The 18,161-nt window shown below is 39.0% G+C and overlaps 3 protein-coding genes across 4 annotated transcripts; 2 read left to right on the forward strand and 1 right to left on the reverse strand.

Moving 5' to 3' along the window:
* Positions 1-313: 313 nt before the first annotated feature.
* On the reverse strand, positions 314-3,873 carry LOC113493776 (tubulin-specific chaperone A). 2 transcript variants are annotated; one of them, XM_026871791.1, is made up of 5 exons: positions 3,597-3,786; positions 2,220-2,988; positions 1,701-1,887; positions 1,011-1,227; positions 314-509 (listed from the first exon to the last, which is right to left on the reverse strand). In XM_026871791.1, exons 2-5 carry the CDS (start codon positions 2,805-2,807, stop codon positions 404-406), a joined length of 1,098 nt encoding a protein of 365 aa, XP_026727592.1. In that variant the 5' UTR covers positions 2,808-2,988; positions 3,597-3,786; the 3' UTR covers positions 314-403. The 2 variants fall into 2 exon arrangements, with proteins under 2 accessions (XP_026727592.1, XP_026727593.1); XM_026871792.1 differs by lacking the exons at positions 314-509; positions 1,011-1,227; positions 1,701-1,887 and having other exon boundaries at positions 2,640-2,988; positions 3,597-3,873.
* A 1,547-nt stretch (positions 3,874-5,420) lies between these two features.
* Positions 5,421-9,666, forward strand: LOC113493774 (myogenesis-regulating glycosidase-like). The gene is made up of 9 exons (XM_026871789.1): positions 5,421-5,517; positions 5,926-6,027; positions 6,339-6,491; positions 6,899-7,559; positions 7,647-7,839; positions 8,052-8,164; positions 8,394-8,649; positions 8,919-9,075; positions 9,425-9,666. The coding sequence occupies exons 1-9, from the start codon at positions 5,493-5,495 to the stop codon at positions 9,610-9,612; spliced, it is 1,848 nt and encodes a 615-aa protein (XP_026727590.1). The 5' UTR covers positions 5,421-5,492; the 3' UTR covers positions 9,613-9,666.
* A 2,368-nt stretch (positions 9,667-12,034) lies between these two features.
* Positions 12,035-17,155, forward strand: LOC113493778 (myogenesis-regulating glycosidase-like). The gene is made up of 9 exons (XM_026871793.1): positions 12,035-12,136; positions 12,486-12,614; positions 13,616-13,822; positions 14,011-14,671; positions 14,797-14,989; positions 15,116-15,225; positions 15,408-15,681; positions 16,220-16,376; positions 16,739-17,155. Exons 1-9 carry the CDS (start codon positions 12,115-12,117, stop codon positions 17,014-17,016), a joined length of 2,031 nt encoding a protein of 676 aa, XP_026727594.1. The 5' UTR covers positions 12,035-12,114; the 3' UTR covers positions 17,017-17,155.
* The last annotated feature ends 1,006 nt before the right edge of the window (positions 17,156-18,161 follow it).

Below are 18,161 nucleotides of genomic sequence, written 5' to 3' on the forward strand. Positions count from 1 at the left end.
GACAAAGGAGCCTCAGTATTGGGGTTACATTTTACCCTTTGGGTATGGAACACCTAAAACCCCTTAGAACCACAATATACCCACGGAAAACCTACTCCATCAACTAAATAAAAATACTTTGAGTTTGACAAAATCGTTCAGAAGATGCGTGCACTATAAAACTATTAAACCGATTTTTTTATATCCTAACTTACATATTCATAAACACGCGGAAGATGTCGCGTCCTACTTGAAACCAGTATCTATGTATAATATTGATTATTGAGGAATAATTTCATTCTACCTAGAACTAGAGCAAGAACAAAACAAGACATTTAGTAAATAAATGCATTCTTTATTCATACAAAAGCATTGCAATGATGCCACACACATTGTGCAAATTATAATCACGTCCCACACTATATTATTGAGTATCATCCATCAGGCAGTGTTCTGGTCTCGGCGCCGGCGGCACCCAGCCCACGGGGAGAGGAGATCCGTCACTGCTTATGTACTTGTCCCACTGAGTTCTGGAATTTGATAATATATTTTTTAATCGTTGTAGTAATAGTCGGTGTAATAATATTGTTTTGTTCTTTAATAAAAAAGGTAGATAAGTACATGGATTTGTGTGCACGAGGTGCTGGTCCGAACTCGACGCAGGCAAATTATTAATGTCACTTTTTCAGTGTTATTGACTTTATTGACGAATTATTATAACACACAACTGTCAAGCAGTCTATGTTCAAAAAATTCCCTTAATGGGAGACGCCTGAGCCCGGGAGGACATACAGAGGCTGGTATTAATTTTCAATTTAAACATTATAAGAAATCAAAAGAGCTTAAATACAGTGTCCATCAATTTCATCCAACAAAAGAATATATATTTGTAAAACAATCCATAAGAAAATAAGTGAAAGCTCATCATGCATTTAAACTAGGACAAAAGATCATTTAAAACATAGTGGCTTCGAATGCCCTTAATAGAAGAAACGGAATTGGTAAAGACAAAGTTAATGCAATAATTTTACCTAATGTTAACGAATTGTTCCTGGTTGCCTTTAAAGTCTGCCTGCGGTTTCATCCCACCAAACAGGGTTCCCCACCACTGGTCTAGATTAGAGGCCACTTGTTTCTCTGTCTCGCTCTTACATATGTTCTGTTCTTCCTTCTTTAGAGTCGCTCGGAGATCAGCTTCTTCCTTCTCGTAAAGAACAAGTTTTTGGGTCCAAAGAGATTTTAGTTTATCTGTAAATAATAAATTTACTTAAATAAATGTATTTTAAGGGGTTTCATGGATTCCTTTTTCGTGTTTTCTTATTTGAATTATTTTGTTGTCAATTAATTATTACTTCGAAAACTTCTTCATAAATCAATACTATGTTGATTAAACATTTCTCCCACAAAGTTAAATAGTTTACAAAGTTTTGGACTGCACGGATAGCCGAGTGGTTGAAGTCACTACGGCAAAATCCCTGTGCGCGTCGTTTCGCGGGTTCGATCCCCACGTAGTTAGGACAAACATTTGTGTGTTCCACTAATGCTTGTTCCGAGTCTGGCTGTCATTGTGCACGTGACATGTTTGTGAACCACCCGCGACACAATGATTATTTTCTTAATAGTGGATTCGTTTCTTTTTTTAAGTTAGTAAAAATTTAAAATTTTTGTACTTCATAATTTAGTGTAAGACAGGCAGTCATTTCAACGTTATTCCAACTTACCTATATTTGCAATAAAGACATTCCCATCATTCTCCGACACATTCTCTCCTCTTCCTCTAGCCGTATTCTGTCTCGCTTTCCGCAGCTTAACTAGCGCGTCAAGCTTAGTAATACACTTCTTGGCATCGCCTTTCTTACGGAGTACTTCTTTGAGCACCATGTCCGCTTCGAGTTTTGCTTCTTCTTCCTATTCGAGAACAAATATATTTTTATCAAGTTTAGAAAGCCGTAAGGACTTTAATCCCCTTTTTCGAGGTTAAAACGTTCGCGCTCAGCAAGACTCCGCCCAACTTTAAGCCTATAAAATTTCTCTAAAATATATTTGATTCCTGACAATTTAATAGACAGTAGAAAGTGAAGTGAAGTGCCGGGAGTTACAGTTTCGAATCCGCAGTTTGTGTCACTATGTAACTAACTAAGCCATTATAATTGCCTTGACCAGCTTGAAATTACCTAATATTTCCATATTATACTATATGTAAATATGTATTTTACTGTGTACTGTGTAATGTACTTTACCTGTTTTACTCTATTGATATTATCTTGTATTTTCTGTAAATTCTCATCAATTTTCCTGGATCTCTCTTTCAACTCCTTTATCCTTTGTTCTTTGTCCTTCTTCCTCTCTAAATTGCGTCTTCTTAACCGCAACCTCTTTGCTGACCTCTTAGCTAAAAGCTTCCGTAACATCTCCAAATAAGGCCCATTCAGTTGAGACAGTGTTTTGTTAATTTGTTGCTTATTCTCCTCTATATGAGCGACGTGAGCATTCCATTCGTCATCGGGAAGCAGTGTTAGTTTTTCCAATAAGACATTCTGCTTTCTCTTCAAATTGTTTAAGGCAAGAACCAGTTGACTAATCTCCTTGCGTACTTCTGATATTGATAAGGACTTGGTTTTGACTTGTGTGACTTTCTGCATTGGTGTCTTGTTCTCAAATTTTCTAATTGCCTCCTGATCATTTTGTTCTTGATTGACAATCGCAGTACTTGGTGGAATGAAGAATGCAGGAGGTGGAGGCGGTGGTGGCACGTAAACAGATGGCAAGCTTTGGAATGTAGCATTATTACCACAAATATTATTATAAAAATTAGGATTATAAGACATGATTGGTTTGTTATAATTTTAAAGGAATAGAAAAATACTGTGCTATTATAAAGCTGCGTTCTCAGGGAGCTGCGGTTCTGCGTCCTTGAGTACTTGCTGTGCGGCTATATAGTCCTCGTTTTCTTTGAGGTCTTGTTCTGTTTCTAATGTAGTCTTGAGATCAGCAAATGCTTTTACCAATCTGGAAATAAGTTATGCTCATTTTTATACTACAGTAATAAATTCCAAAATATCAGATTTCAATCTGTCACATCACCTATTTGATGTTATATGCACTAGGAGAAAACAGAAGCCTAAATGCATGAAAGAAATCCCTTTACCATAACAGTTGTATAACAGTACTTCTATAAAAACACATTTAGGCCTCACCCTTTGACTATCAAATTAAATTATTTAAATTATATGCATCACTATAAAGTTTCAGCTTTATGCCTCATTAGTTTTTGTACACACAAACAACGATTTGCCCATCTGTCCTTATGCTAATGGCTTTCACATATGTGGTCTATAAATATTTATTGATTACCAATATAAAAAAAATGTAAGAACAACTAAGTAATTTAACAGATATATAGATATTTTTATATAGATCTTAACAATAGAACTTTGATATGACTCATCTTTATATCTCAACAAAGAATAAGACGCCGCGTGAAGTCGCTCCTAACCTAACCGTCGCGCACCTGTTATTTTGCATAAAAAAATCTATGTTACTACGAAAAAATCTCTATGGACTCTTACTTTAGAGGTTGATCTAAGTTTTAATAGATATTTTAGTGTTGTACTTACCGCCTTTGACAGTCAGGGACCATCATAAGAGACTCCTGCAACACTTCCTCCTGCTTTCTGATATTGTGTTCGTCCTGGCCTTCGTCTTTTAACTTCTGTATCCTCGTCTTCTGCTGTTCTGCCTCCTTCTCGTACACGACCTTCTCTTTAGCTATGCGCTTAACAACGCCGGTCTTAATTTTAATTTGACGAATCCTGGGATCTGCCATTATTGTAAATGTGAAATGCTATTGTTTTTTAAACTGTTTGTCAAACTCCGAATGACATCTGACTGACAACTGAATAAAGGGAAAATGAAACGAAGGGAGGGGTTAGCAACTGTTCGTTTATAAATGGTAATTTGTGTCGGTCTCGTTCGGAAATATACACAACCGAAATCTAAACAATCCGCTTGTACGAAAATGAAGAAGTTTGACTGTTTGGTGTTTATTTTCTTTATATATAATATAGTCTTTGATCTGGTAGACCTCTAATGGGTTAATCTAATTAATACGGATTTGGGGGGAAGATCGTATAAGTGTAAAGTAAGTAATGGATGGCTGATCTCGACAAAATTGTTATTGCATATAATTCCGATAGATCAGAATTATATTCTATAGTTACTTTTTTCCATTATTAGATTATAATAGGTATTCTTCCAGCTTTCAACTTATGTAATATCAGCCTTCAATCTTTACTCTTTGCATTGTATCAGTAACTACTCATCACAATAAACATGATATGTCTTTCCTTTTTACAACGTTAAATATTTCAGACTTTCAGTCATCGGGAAGCAGTGTTAGCTATATAAGCTATAGAGAAGACTCTATGCTTTTCCGATTTATGTTTGAATATTTAGTTTTAATCTACTTTTAAACTACAACATAAGATTTATTTTAATGTTCTCTTGTCAGTTTTTTGCATAAGCAATTTCTAGATTAAAAAAATTGAATCAAACTGTAGTAAAGTTTACCCCTGAGACCGTGATAAACAGAAAGACCTTCTTTTTCATTATTAGTTTGGATTCTCCCCGACACACTTAAGATATATGGTTAAACCGTTTTAATACCTGCCAACTGCCGCGTCATGATTCTGAGATATTAGGTATTACACAAACACAAACTTTACAAGCAAACTATTTGAGTGATGTATCTTATCCCAACATTGATAAGTAGAATCCCGTGTACGACTACCGCACCTTTGGTCTCCAAAATCGCTCGGAAACAAGATTTTTACTGTACAAGTATAAATACGGTTTATACAGGTCGCTCCTTTTTACCAGTCTGCGGTCACCGCCAGATGGATAACCTTGAAGGTTATAAACGATGACAGACTTTGTTTAGGGCCTAGACCTTTTTTCTCAAGAACTTGTTCAACGACTTCTGTTAAATAAAAGGTGGTTCATTTTTTTTTTTCTATGATATCATATTAAATTTCGTAGGTACAATTACCGACTTTGGCGAAGCGTAGTCATAAAATAATGATCTTGAACTATTCAATTACCAGTTTACCTTTTCCTGCGTTCTCTGGTGGAAGACCAGCCCGCCGAACGTGCCCATCATTGCTACTCCTGTAAACCAGGGTCAGCAATAATCAACGAATCATCTAATACCAGCTGGTAGTAGTAGCCCAAGACATGTTTTGGAGAAACGATTTATTTCCTTGGAACCCGAAATGAAATAAAGTTGAGGTATTTGGTGGAGGAGGAATCTTAAAATGGTGTATAAAACAACACCCTTTAGCAAAAATTGCACGCAGCGAAAATAGCCGTAGGGATCCAATGTTTATCTGACATCGAGCTCTCGAGAACCGCCCAGATAGTAACAAAAGATTACAAAGATATGCGGTTATCCATTTGAACTCCGACAAATAAATATATTGGGAAGTGGCCCGGAGACGACAGTACCACGTTACATCATGAAGCTGCTTCTGCTGATCGCAGGTAGGTTGTACTTTTTGTTGCTAAGTGACAAAATAGGAGACAGGATACAATTGGAGATGCTGGTATTTTTAAATGGAACATTCATTCAACATTCCAAGTCCAGCTAAGAGTTGGGATCATGGGCAAAGATTGCTAGATGAGTTAAAGGGAAACGATTGACTAGCATGAGAGCCAATAAGGTTATTAATTACAAAAAGTTACTATGAGGAGTGGAACATAAAAAGTTAGTGAAAAAGCTTCTTTTCGTCTTAATGTTATCTTCGGGTTTTTACATACTTTCGTAAAAGTATTCAGTTCTTTCTATTATGCTTACATGGACCGTGAAAATCAACGTTACCCAACTAACTATAGATGCAATACAAGGCCTTTAAATTTCCTCAGAATATTAATGTGAGTGTTATATTTCAGGAGCGACAGTGGCGCTTTGCGCCGTACCCCGCGCCCCCAGCACTCGTGAGGTTCTTATCAACGAGAATGACGACGGAAGCTTCAGCCTCACGAGCAACGGAAGTAAGTCCCGCAAAAACTTGTGGCGCTTAGGAAACATTCAAATTCGATTTTTTCTGTCTTTTTGAGACTCACAAAATATCATCCTTATGCTGGAATATGGAAAAAATACTCTCTCGATCGACTCCTGCTTATTCTTTTTCAAGGTAACCAATAGCGTAAATTAAGTTTAATCCAATACACGTCTATAGAAGGTATAATATTTACAGGTAAATTACCTACAGCCCATATTATACTCTTATGAAACATGCAGCAACTTACAGTAAAGTGCCTTGTGGCATTTCCTTTTGTACTGACCAAAGCTTTTGACACAGTGTACGTGGCTACCATCGGCCGCAAGGCGGGCCAGGACAGCGATGTGACCTTCAACGTAGAAGCCGTCGCCGACGATGACAGCGACGGATTCAGGATCACCGTCTCTTGGGACGGACCCAGTGACAAAATCTTTGAGGACTGTATTGACTTTGGTGAGTTCAATTTTGATGAGCAACTCAACTCAGATTACAAGTAAACCAGTATTAGGTTTGCTAACATTTTCCTCTTTTACGAAATCGTTACATAAAGTTACATACCTACTTCATCGAAAACCTGTTATCTAATACAATTTTTTTATCATTGATTGACAGGCTTTATGCCTAATATTTATAACTCGTCTTAGTAAACACTTGTTTTTAAAGACAACAATTTATCTTATATTGTTGAAGTTTTCAAACTTATCTCTAGTTAAAGTAGGTTCAGAAGGAAGCTTCTTATCAAATTGATAATATTGGCTTTATAGGGACTGCAAGCACTCTGTATTTCTATTAACTAGAGACTAATCAAATAAATCTAGATGTTATTATTAGACGTACTAATAACAAAATATGTCTATCAGGTGAAAACCAGTGGTTCGCTGGCCCGGAACAGAAACAACAGCACTGGCCCATTCAGAACTCCAAATTGGAGAAATACTCCATCATCTCTAAGGAGGCCGACAATGCTGCGGTGAGTGAGCGTTACTGGCTCAACTCTGCCGGTACCTACCTGATCGTAGCTCCCGAAGTACCTCTCTTCGTGGACTACCACAATGTACTAGACAACCACCTCTGTCTGATAGCTGAGGTTGCCGACCCCTACTCCACAAGACGTACCCACAACAACTTGAAGTACGACTTATGGTTCTTCGAGAACGCCAAGGTCGCTCACCAGCACGCCGTCGACACTTACCTCGGCAAGCCCTCCGGCATTCCGGACTACAGGATGATCCAGTACCCTATCTGGTCCACCTGGGCAAGATACTCCCGAGAAATCGACCAGGACAGCCTCTGGGCTTTCGCTAACGAGATCAAGGACAGTGGTTTCCCCAACGCTCAGTTCGAAATCGATGACCTTTGGGAAGTCTGCTACGGTTCCCTGTTCGTGGACGTCAGGAAGCTTCCCGATCTCAAGAAGCTTATTCAGGACATTAAGAGCCTCGGCTTCAGGGTTGCTATTTGGACGCATCCCTTCATCAACAAGGATTGTGAACCGTGGTACTCTGAAGCTTTAGGAAAAGGGTAAGTCTAAAATATATTCTATGAACATCCCAAATAACTTTTTAAGACATTAGTTTGTTTAATTACCAATATCTTTCTCCCTTTCAGCTACCTGGTCCTGAACGAAGAGGGTAGCCCCGACTCCACCTGGTGGAACAACAACGGCTCAGTCCCTGGCTACATCGACTTCACCAACCCCGAGGCAGCTGAGTGGTACTCCAGCAGAGTCCAGAACCTTATCGACACTTACGACATCGACACCATCAAGTTTGATGCCGGAGAGTCCAGCTGGTCTCCTCAGGTCAATAAAAAGATACTTAAAACAACCAAAAAACGCTATTCTGCTTCATGAGAATAACACATACGATTCGATGAAACTTATTTGAACTTACCTCTCTGAGCCCTCAAAGATATCAAAAAACTTTAATCGAATGCTTAATATATTTAGAATAGTAATTAAGTCCGAGAATAGTATAAGTAGAGGTTAAACTGCATTTCCTCATATCTCTGCAGATCCCAGTACAGAACGGTCTCGACATCGACCTGCACCCCGGACACATCGTGCAGTCCTACGTGCGCACCGTCGCCAAGTTCGGACCTGCCATCGAAATCAGATCCGGAATGAGGTACGCATGAGCACATGAGCATATTTATAATCATAGTCCGATGCAGTTATAAGCATCCCAAGAAAGCAAACTTACTTTGCTTGATTGTATCTTTCGTCTTTCGGTGATTACCGTATAAAACTGGGTAACAGTACAAAATTCTCTATATTCCATCCATTTCAAGGCTGTGACATATATTAAGTCTATATCGAAATCGAATTCCCAATCTTACTATCTTCTTCTATGTCAGGACCCAAGACCTGCCGGTATTCATCCGTATGGTTGACAAGGACACCTACTGGGACTTCAACAACGGCTTGGCCACCCTTGTGACTACCCTCCTGTCCATGAACCTCAACGGCTACACCCTCGTGCTCCCCGACATGATCGGAGGCAACGGCTACAACGAGTCCCCCAGCAAGGAGCTGTTCATCAGGTGGCTGCAGGCTAACGTGTTCATGCCTACACTGCAGTACTCCTTCGTGCCTTGGGATCATGATGATGAGGTAACTTTATGATCTTAAAAAAGTATACATTATCTAATATCCATTTTCCAGCTTGGTAGAAAAACTCTTCTGAGTTTTTAAAAGGCTTCGAATTGTTGTTTGAAGAATACCGTAAAATAAAATAAATATGAAAACCGGATTAAAATCTATGTTTACGTCATTTTCAATCGAAGTATTAAGGGCATTGTTTATTATATGACTAATTGCTCAATTGTCTTCAGTATAATAATAATACCTGTCTTCTTAATACATTCTTCTTAAACTCCCAGACCGTAGAGATCTCCCGTCGCTACACCCACTTGCACGCTGACTACGCGGACACCATCGTGGCCGCTATGGAGGCCTCCGTCAAGGACGGTACTCCCGTCAACCCGCCCATCTGGTGGCTGGACCCCAACGACCAGGACGCACTCGCAGTTAATGATGGTAAGATAAACTATACCAGGGATGGATGAATAGCTATGGTTGAAAAAGTTCAAGATAAGAGAGATGACGAATCATGTTCGAGATTTTTTATCAAATACGCATTATTATATTTAATTACAAAAAAAGTGGACGATGATGTAGGTGATGATATATAGTAGTAATTAATTAGCTACTAACAAAGTTACCCTAAAGTATCTACGATACAGCAATTATTAAATGAATATACTTAATTAGTAAGAAAGGGACTTGAAACAGAACGAATGACCACTTAAAACAATGCACAATTAACTCATCAATTAATGACAATCAAATCTAAAATAATCTTCACCAATTCTAACCTATTTCTCAGAATTCCTGCTTGGCGAGAAGATCCTAGCCGCGCCAGTGATGGTGGAGGGCGCGGTGTCACGTGACGTGTACCTGCCCCGCGGGAACTGGCGGGACGGCAACAGCGGGGAGCTGGTGCAGGGCCCCGTCTGGCTCAGGGACTACCCGGCGCCCCTCGACGTGCTCCCGTACTTCACGCTGGAAGATTGAATTCTATTTATGTAATTGTAATTTATTAAATCTATGTAAGTTTGTTTGAGTTTACTTTTGTTTTTTATTTATTGATGCTTTTAAACATTTCCTCATAGGTATTTTTTTTAGTTCAAAAAAAATAAAAGAAAGATAAAAAAAACATACATGTGTAAGGTATTTGATAATAGTTTAATATTTATTAAATAAACATTTGGATTATGGTCCTACAACAAACAATCTGAACTTACTTTCATATAAACTTAAAATTAATTCATCAATCTCTTATGTGACCTTTCACTGAATACTGGGCTAGAAAAGAATGCCTGCAGAGGTCACCTGCTCTACTTTATCGCATCACTCTCGGCCGCGTGGCGCGTGGTCCTGGTCAAAATGAACCGTCCACATTGGTATTATCCTATATTATAGTATTGGTATTGTCCATATGGTAGGGGTAAAAACAACTCTCTGTATTATCACCCGCCACCTTTCCCTGTTAGTGGACCCTATTTCGATCCTCGCTCTAATGCAACCATACACTTTTATAAAGCCATGAAAAATAATAAATAAACATAATTAAGAAAAACAAACTATTTGCAAGTAACAACATAAACAATCAAAGTGTGTACCAAGTACTGGATTACTTGTCCAGTTGCTATCATAGGCAGCGGTCGTCTTTCACAAGAATAAATATGAAATTTTAAAGATATGATAACATAACGGATCCCTTATCATTGATTATATCGATTCTATTGCACCGAAAAGTCTATCTTCAAGTCTGTTGGATAAAGTTGAATAAGAAAATTAAACTTGATTTAAATTACGTTAAGATAATAATTAATTAAAATTGTTTCAATTCCTTCATTGGCTTAGTGTGGATTTAAATTAGGCTTAACGGTAAGACACATTCATTCACATGGATGTGAAAAGATATAAATACATATAATGATTATGAAAGCCATCGTACTTGGCGGAGATTTAGATTTAATAATCATTAACATGAATAGAAACTGTATAGCATTGTATTTTTCCAGCAACAAAGCGTACTGACTTCAAATTAAACCTACTGGCCCTAACTTGATAAATTTATGCGACCAAATGACAGCTATTTCTCGACAAAAAGCCAACAAAACGGTTTATCCAGTCCGAAGTTCCGAGGAAACAAACATAAAAAAATAAAATACATACGAACTGAAGACCCCCTCCTTTTTAAAATGTATGTATTTGACAGATCTTAATCACGTGACTAACAAAAAGACTTTATTAAAAAAGCAGAAGCACCCTGAGTTACTGCTCATTATATTAGCTACCTGCCAATAAAAGATCCCTCAAAATCGGTCCCGCCATTTTAGAGATTAGCTGGAACAAACAAACAGAATGACAAAAAATGATAAAAATATTTTTCTTTGGCAGTAAGTAAAAAACGTTTATTTGTATATTACAAACAGACACGCTAATTTTATCTATTTGTATATATGTATAGATTTTACACAAACTTAGGCATGTTCTTAAGATAGCTATGAACAACGTTTTGCCACTGCGCATGAGAATACAAAAACTATTTACGAGAGTTTAGTACGTAAGGGATTAAAATGTTACCAAGATTCTAATGCTAAGTTAAAAATGTTATTAACATTGTGAAATCGAAACAAAAATACTCCGGAAATACCGAACGTAAACGTTTCTTTAATAAAAGTGCAAGTCAGACTTGCGAATCCGAGGGTTCCGTACAAACAGACAATAAAAAACAATCTTTTTGTTCTCTAGCCTACTGTGTCCCACTGCTGGGCAAAGGCCTCCCCCAAATCCTTCCACGACACTCTATTCTGGGCTACATGGAACCAGCCCGCGCGGTAAGCGTTAAGCGTTAAGGTCGCCTCGCCACCGCTTCCTAGATCGCCCACGACGACGCCGTCCATCCGTTGGCTCCCATAGTGTAGTGACTTTGGCCCAACGATCGCTGTCCATGAGGCTAACATGACCCGCCCAATCCCATTTTAGCCTGCCAGCCTTTTTGCCGACTTCTATAAAAACAATCATGCAACAAAAATTGGTCACCGACCAATGAGTGTTACAATGGTCTCTCTTTATTTTTCATGTTTTGCTTGAGAAAACAGCTGCAGAAATTTTAACTGACGACCTATCACCGTTTATGATAAAAAGACTACTGACAAATGGATGGACAACGCCGGTATTAGTACAGTTACTAGTTGATGAGTGAAAAGACAATTAATCTTCGAAAAATTTAAAATTTTCTTCAGCCTATTTGTACCGAACCCTCAACATCACAAGTCCCTCTCCCACTTGACAGTATTTCTTTGTAAAAACCCTGCTAATCTACTTAACCCCTCCTGATTTATCAAACAGCAGTACGAACTAACAAACATTACTCACAAAAAATAATCTCTTCGGTATTATCTGAGTCATTTAGAATAGAGATCAATAGATACTGTTGTGAGATGATAGACGCATCAAGATACTGGACCAGTTATCACGACAGTCGGTGCCTATTTGTGTAACACGATGGCGGCTCTTCAGGCGTTTGGTAAGTTATATAAGCTATTTAAGAATATTACTTTCCTTTTTTATAAAAATGTTAGTCACAAATGAATTTAACCCTTGCGCCGGTTAATTTAAAAAAAACTTTCATAAACTCCCTTAAGCATTGCAAAAATGCTTGGTTTACGCGGAGATCGACCCTGGCGTCCGACTAGCTATCCGTAGAATTATCGTGCAAATGTTTTTCAGTTTTAGATCTCTCTAACAGCTCGATCTTTTGGGATCATGATAGATCATGAAGTCCAGTCCATGATCTAAGTCTATAATACTGGCATTATTAGATCTCTACGTATGGTCTTTTGGTATGTTTACAAATAGTGTAATTGACTTTCCAGTGGTAACAGCGCTGATCGCCGGAGCCTTTTCCGCGGCAGTATTGGACGAGGCTTCCATCCGCGCTGATGACGTCACTCTTACGTTGGAACCTCAACTCACTGGGGGATTCAACGTCGTATTGATTGAAGGTAAACTAGGGAGCAAGAAAAAGAAAGACAGAAAATACATTGATGTCAAAAACTATATTAGTTTAGTTGAAAAAAGAACGGACAACCTTCTTGTTTGAAATCGGATTATAACAAAAGCCATCAATTAGAAAATTATATCATCATCATCATCCACAACATTTGTCCTCCCACGGCTGGGCAAAGGCCTCCCCTTTCTCGTTATGTCTGCGGTCCTGTGTCAGCCTCATTCAAACTCGACCCGATACCTTTACTATTTTTCGTCGACACATCCTGTTCTTACATACTATCCTAACGTAAATCACAGACAGTAAGTATACGTTATTGTTTAAACTCCGTATTTAATCAGTAGATCAGATCTTTCAAACAGTATCTCCAAGACAGATTCCACTTAAGATTTCAGTACTTCCAGACTCGTAGGTAAAGCACATAAATAAATCTAATCTACCAAGGATAATGGCGAGTTTATTCAAATTTACGCAAATTGGTCTGCAAGATGTGATACTGAATGGAATTAATTAGTGCCCTTATCAGTTTTAACAAATTGCAGTATTATCGCTGACAGCTTGTTAATATCCTAGGTGATGAACCTATGCGAGTAGAATAAGATGATTGATAAATTTGGCTTGTAGTCACAAGTTTGAATCCCACTTGAGGATTATAAATTTCCTTCACACTACTCAAAAATGAAAATTGATAAAGTGTACCGGTTTCCAGACGCTTAAGGTTCGTTACAGTAAGAACTCTAGGTGCATCTATTGATAAGATTAATCAATGAACATAGCCGTGTATGTAAATATATATTTTACAAATAAACAACAACCGTGACACTTTAGGATTAGTTCAGCAGTCACCGTGTTTATAACTGGTTTTACATTAATACCTTCCCGACGAATAGATAACATTTTTTTATTTGGATTTTGGGTCTACAGGACGACAGCTCTACGTCAAAACTGGTCATTTATCAAGTGCATCATTCAATATCTTCTCTTAACGTGTTTCAGAGAATGAACGCTCAACTCTAGGTCAAATAGGCAGGACTTTAGTAGGCCCCTACACAGTTGAAGAGATTGAAGGCGGAGTCTTTGTTCAGATCGGAAACGTCAACCTGACACTGAAAACAGTTTACGATTCTACTGCCAAGGCAAGAGGGATCAAATTTGACTGGCAGGCCAGCGCAGCCAACAGACTGGAAGACTGCATTGATTTTGGTAAGGGCTTTATTGCAAATTGACATTACAACATCATCCTTGGTTGTCATGCTGTCTGTGTTTTTGTGTAGTAAAGTGAAGTAAAGCTAACAGTTGTTCTGCTAAGCGCATACTAGCTGCAAGGTATAAGTTCAATCCAACAAAAGGAAGATAAAGGAACATGTAAAGTATATGGTTTTTTTTTCTAGGCTCCAAACACTGGTACGCAGGCCCGATGCAAGTAGACCAGGTTTACCCGATAGAAACCGCCACCCAAGTGTACAAACCCAGCTACATCCAGGAGACTGACAATGGAGCCATCATGGAGAGATACTGGCTCAACTCCGCAGGAGAATACATCTTCGTGCATGACGAAGTACCCCTGTTTGTCGACTACAAGAACATCCTGAACAACCACATCTGCTTCGGAGCTCAACTAGCTGAACCTTACTCATCTCAGAGACCACGTACAGTACTCACTTATGATGTCTGGTTCTTGGCAAATGCTAAGGTAGCTCACAAGCACGCCGTAGCTAACTATTTGGGTAAGCCATCAGGCACGCCTGACTTCCGCATGGTCCAGCACCCTATTTGGTCTACTTGGGCACAGTATTCAAGAGAAATTAACGACACGAAACTTTTGGACTTTGCCCAACAAATCAGGGATCACGGTTTTGAAGATTCTCAATTTGAAATCGACGACCAATGGGAGGTGTGCTACGGGTCTCTGACGGTGAACGAGGAGAAATTCCCGGACTTCAACAAGACAATCCAAGACATCAAAGCTCTGGGCTACAGGGTCACTATCTGGGCGCATCCATTCATCAACAAGAACTGCGAGCCTTGGTACTCTGAGGCTTTGGGTAACAAGTGAGTAACAAGCTTATTCTACTTAAGTAATAATTTTGTGAAAAACAATTGCAATTAGATAACGATCCTTTATAAATATTCAAACATCATAAATTTTAATTGTAATCAACTTCTCTTCGTTTCAGTTTCTTCGTTGTAGACGAAGCTGGCAACCCGGACACTTCCTGGTGGAACAACAACGGGTCTATCCCGGGATACATCGACTTCACCAACCCGGAGGCGGCTGAGTGGTACTACCAGAGGCTGAAGGCTGTGCTCGACACCTACGATATCGATAGCGTAAAGTTTGACGCTGGAGAAGCAAGCTTTGCACCTGAGGTGAGAAAGACTGATGACGTTATTTGACTGAAGTCCAATCGGAGCACGAATTTTCAAAACCCAAAATCAAAATTCTTTAAGTTGAAATAGTTTCTGGTAGATATAACGATGTTTGTTATGATCTAGATCGGTGTGCAGAGCGGCAACATTGAACTGCAACCTCATCTCCTTGTTCAAGAATACGCCAAGGTGTGCGCACGATTTGGTGACATGGTTGAAGTCCGAGCTGGATTCAGGTAATTATTTTAAACGATATTTTAAAACCATGACGGGTCACCGAAGATCCAACTTCTTACCTACTTTCTTTGTTTACGTTCATTGTAACTGTTAAGAGTTCGTTTCCGTCAAACCATAAATACATGTTTGCCTTGGTGTTAAGAATGAGGAATAGATTAACCAACAACTGTCTTCAAACTAGGACTCAAGACCTCCCCATTTACGTTCGCATGGTGGACCGCGATTCCATCTGGGGTCTAAACAACGGCCTGGCCACCATCATCACGACGACCTTCCAGATGAACCTGAACGGGTACCCCTTCGTCCTGCCTGACATGATCGGAGGGAACGGGTATAACCTGGACCACGCACAAGCTGACCTGCCAACTAAGGAGCTGTTCATCAGATGGGTCCAAGCTAACACTTTCTTACCAGTGATGCAGTATTCGTTTGCTCCATGGAATTTTGATAATGAGGTGAGTAAACTAACAGTATGTATTTTAGCAACCTAAGATATTGATAGAGCGTAACCAATTTCATTTTGATGGCTCCGAATAACACTGTCATAATACCAAGGCAAGTACTCTTTTACATAAAATCTGTAAGAAACGTGTAACTAATTATGTTGTTACGTGACACAACAATTAAAGGACAAAATTCTAGAATGCAAAGGGACAGAATGGAAGTATTTTGTCAATTAATTAATTTACATAAATGGATCACAATGGGACAGTTTTTGCTTTGGTTTGTTGTGTTGTAATATAATTGCTCTAGTCACTGTCAATCAAGAAATTATCTACACGATATGAACTTGTGTGACGTGGATGTTTTTGATCCTCTTATTATTGTACAAAATTGAAACGAAAAATGTGTTGTAGGTGGCAAAGGATCAATATGTTGTCCATAAAAACCATTACTCAGTTACAGCTACTGCACTGACAGGAAAATTCTCTAGGGTGTGGCTAACACATAATTTAAGTCAAATAGTTTACACATTAATCTGTACTTTTCCAGACTGTACAAATCAGCAAGAAGTACACCGAGCTGCACGCGCAGTACGCGGAGCTGATCTTCTCGGCCATGGAGGCGGCCGTCAGCGACGGCACGCCCGTCAACACGCCGCTCTGGTGGAGCGACCCTAACGACCAAGAGGCACTCCTTATTTGGGACGGTCAGTAGTCTGCAGAAAATCGCAAAATTCTCGGTATCGTTTTCAGTCTCAAAAACGTTTGACAGTTTTAAGGATATGTGGTTACAAAAATGTAAACACTTTCACTGATGTCTTTACAAGGTTTTCCCAAAGGCAGTGTGTTAGGACCTTAGCTAGAATATTACGATCCAAATTTCGAAGTAATGTTGGACAAGTGCAACACAGATTATAGCCCATCAGTAACTCTTTTACAGCAGGGAACCCACCCAACACATGCTTCGTTAGTCCTAGGAATATGATTTAAGGGACCTGTAACAAAATTGATCTCATAGGACAAGTAGGAAAAAAGAATCACCCAAAAAGCTTTTGGTTTCATGTTACAGAGTACCTCCTAGCCGAAACTATCCTAGTAGCCCCAGTGTTGACCGAGGGCGCTACCTCCCGAGACATCTACCTGCCCGCCGGTACCTGGTACGAGGAGGGCGACCGCGCGAGGGCTGTCGAAGGCCCCATCTGGATCAAGAACCACCCCGCACCGCTAGACGTGCTCCCATACTTCGTCAGAGACAAACAGAATGTTCCCGACGCCGGTACTACTCTCTACACGTCTGCTGCCCTAGTACTTTTAGGCTTGGTCGCGAACATTATTAATTTAATGTAAATAACGCTGTAAATGATAATTTGTTAGAAAAGTATAAGATTTTACTATGTATATTTTATTGTTTAATCTGGTCGTTTTCCTTTCAAGTTATGTTTTCTTGGTTAATTTTAAGTATTAGCAATAAATAAATGTTGTTGAATTCTTTACTTTGCTTCTCTATTGTTTACCTTCTTACACCGATTGACCTATTCGAAGTTAGAGCACACACAGCAACTATCAAGTTTCCTTTAATATTACGAGTCGACTGTTAACATAGCCGAGTGGTCTAAGCCAATTACCATTTTTTTCCGAGGAGTCGCGTGTTCGTGCCCCGGTATCCCGCATAGGAAAAGCATTGCAACAGTGTTAAATACAAATGCTAACTCAAGTCCAGATATCTTTGTGCGTATGATGGAATGTTTGAAAAATATCTTGCGACCTACGAATGTGGTGAAGTCTTGTTAAAAAAATATACACTCTCCTCAAATTCTAGACAATATACGATCCACTGTTGGTGACAAACCTCTTCTCGTATAGCAAAGGGTGAAGCACTGATCACCACCTAGCTCACTGCATGTTGGCGATTCTAGATACCAATTTTCGAAATCCACGTTTCCTCATGATGGTTTACCTTCACCGTTGGTCAACGGTATCTTAGAATAAATATGAACTCTTTATCTTTAAGCCGCATTGACATTTTTCCTGCGTTGGGATGGAACCTGCACATAGAACCGCAAGACACAAGTGCACTCTCTTAAAGTATAACGATTCCAGAAACAATTGGAAGAACAAACCAATTACAATTAGATACTTGTACGGTCTTATATCAGTCTGACGTTACGTTTTTGCTCGTTAAACGTTTACAATGTGTCAAGCAAAAACGGCTTCCGTCGAGAATGTCGAGATCAATCTATTCGCATCTTATGATAATTTTACAGCGTTAAGCTGTTAAGTTTTGCATGCTATATACAGTTCAGCATCTGTAGCACTTACCTAGTTGTATTTGTGACTTAGATATATTTAGGGGGGTAAAGATGATAACAACGATACAGAGATGATTAAAGAATATCTAAATTGTTAATTGGATTTCGTTATTTTAGAGAGCTTAACAATGTATGAGAATGCCAAAAGCGTATGATCCGTTGCACGGCGGTTCAGGTTGTCAG

Source organism: Trichoplusia ni, chromosome 5, assembly GCF_003590095.1.
Source record: "Trichoplusia ni isolate ovarian cell line Hi5 chromosome 5, tn1, whole genome shotgun sequence".
Taxonomy (NCBI): Eukaryota; Metazoa; Arthropoda; class Insecta; order Lepidoptera; family Noctuidae; genus Trichoplusia; species Trichoplusia ni.

What these genes read in the sequence shown, in the direction of transcription:
- LOC113493776 (XM_026871791.1), bottom strand. Translation starts at nt 2,807, where the DNA reads ATGTCTTATAATCCTAATTTTTATAATAATATTTGTGGTAATAATGCT. An exon ending in ATATCAATAGAGTAAAACAG is followed by an intron (nt 1,888 to 2,219) that starts GTAAAGTACATT and finishes GTTCTCGAATAG; the next exon opens with GAAGAAGAAGCAAAACTCGA. An exon ending in TGTCTTTATTGCAAATATAG is followed by an intron (nt 1,228 to 1,700) that starts GTAAGTTGGAAT and finishes TATTATTTACAG; the next exon opens with ATAAACTAAAATCTCTTTGG.
- LOC113493774 (XM_026871789.1), top strand. Translation starts at nt 5,493, where the DNA reads ATGAAGCTGCTTCTGCTGATCGCAG. An exon ending in CAGCCTCACGAGCAACGGAA is followed by an intron (nt 6,028 to 6,338) that starts GTAAGTCCCGCA and finishes CTTTTGACACAG; the next exon opens with TGTACGTGGCTACCATCGGC. An exon ending in TGAGGACTGTATTGACTTTG is followed by an intron (nt 6,492 to 6,898) that starts GTGAGTTCAATT and finishes TATGTCTATCAG; the next exon opens with GTGAAAACCAGTGGTTCGCT.
- LOC113493778 (XM_026871793.1), top strand. Translation starts at nt 12,115, where the DNA reads ATGGCGGCTCTTCAGGCGTTTG. An exon ending in TCTGAGGCTTTGGGTAACAA is followed by an intron (nt 14,672 to 14,796) that starts GTGAGTAACAAG and finishes TCTTCGTTTCAG; the next exon opens with TTTCTTCGTTGTAGACGAAG. An exon ending in GAAGTCCGAGCTGGATTCAG is followed by an intron (nt 15,226 to 15,407) that starts GTAATTATTTTA and finishes TCTTCAAACTAG; the next exon opens with GACTCAAGACCTCCCCATTT.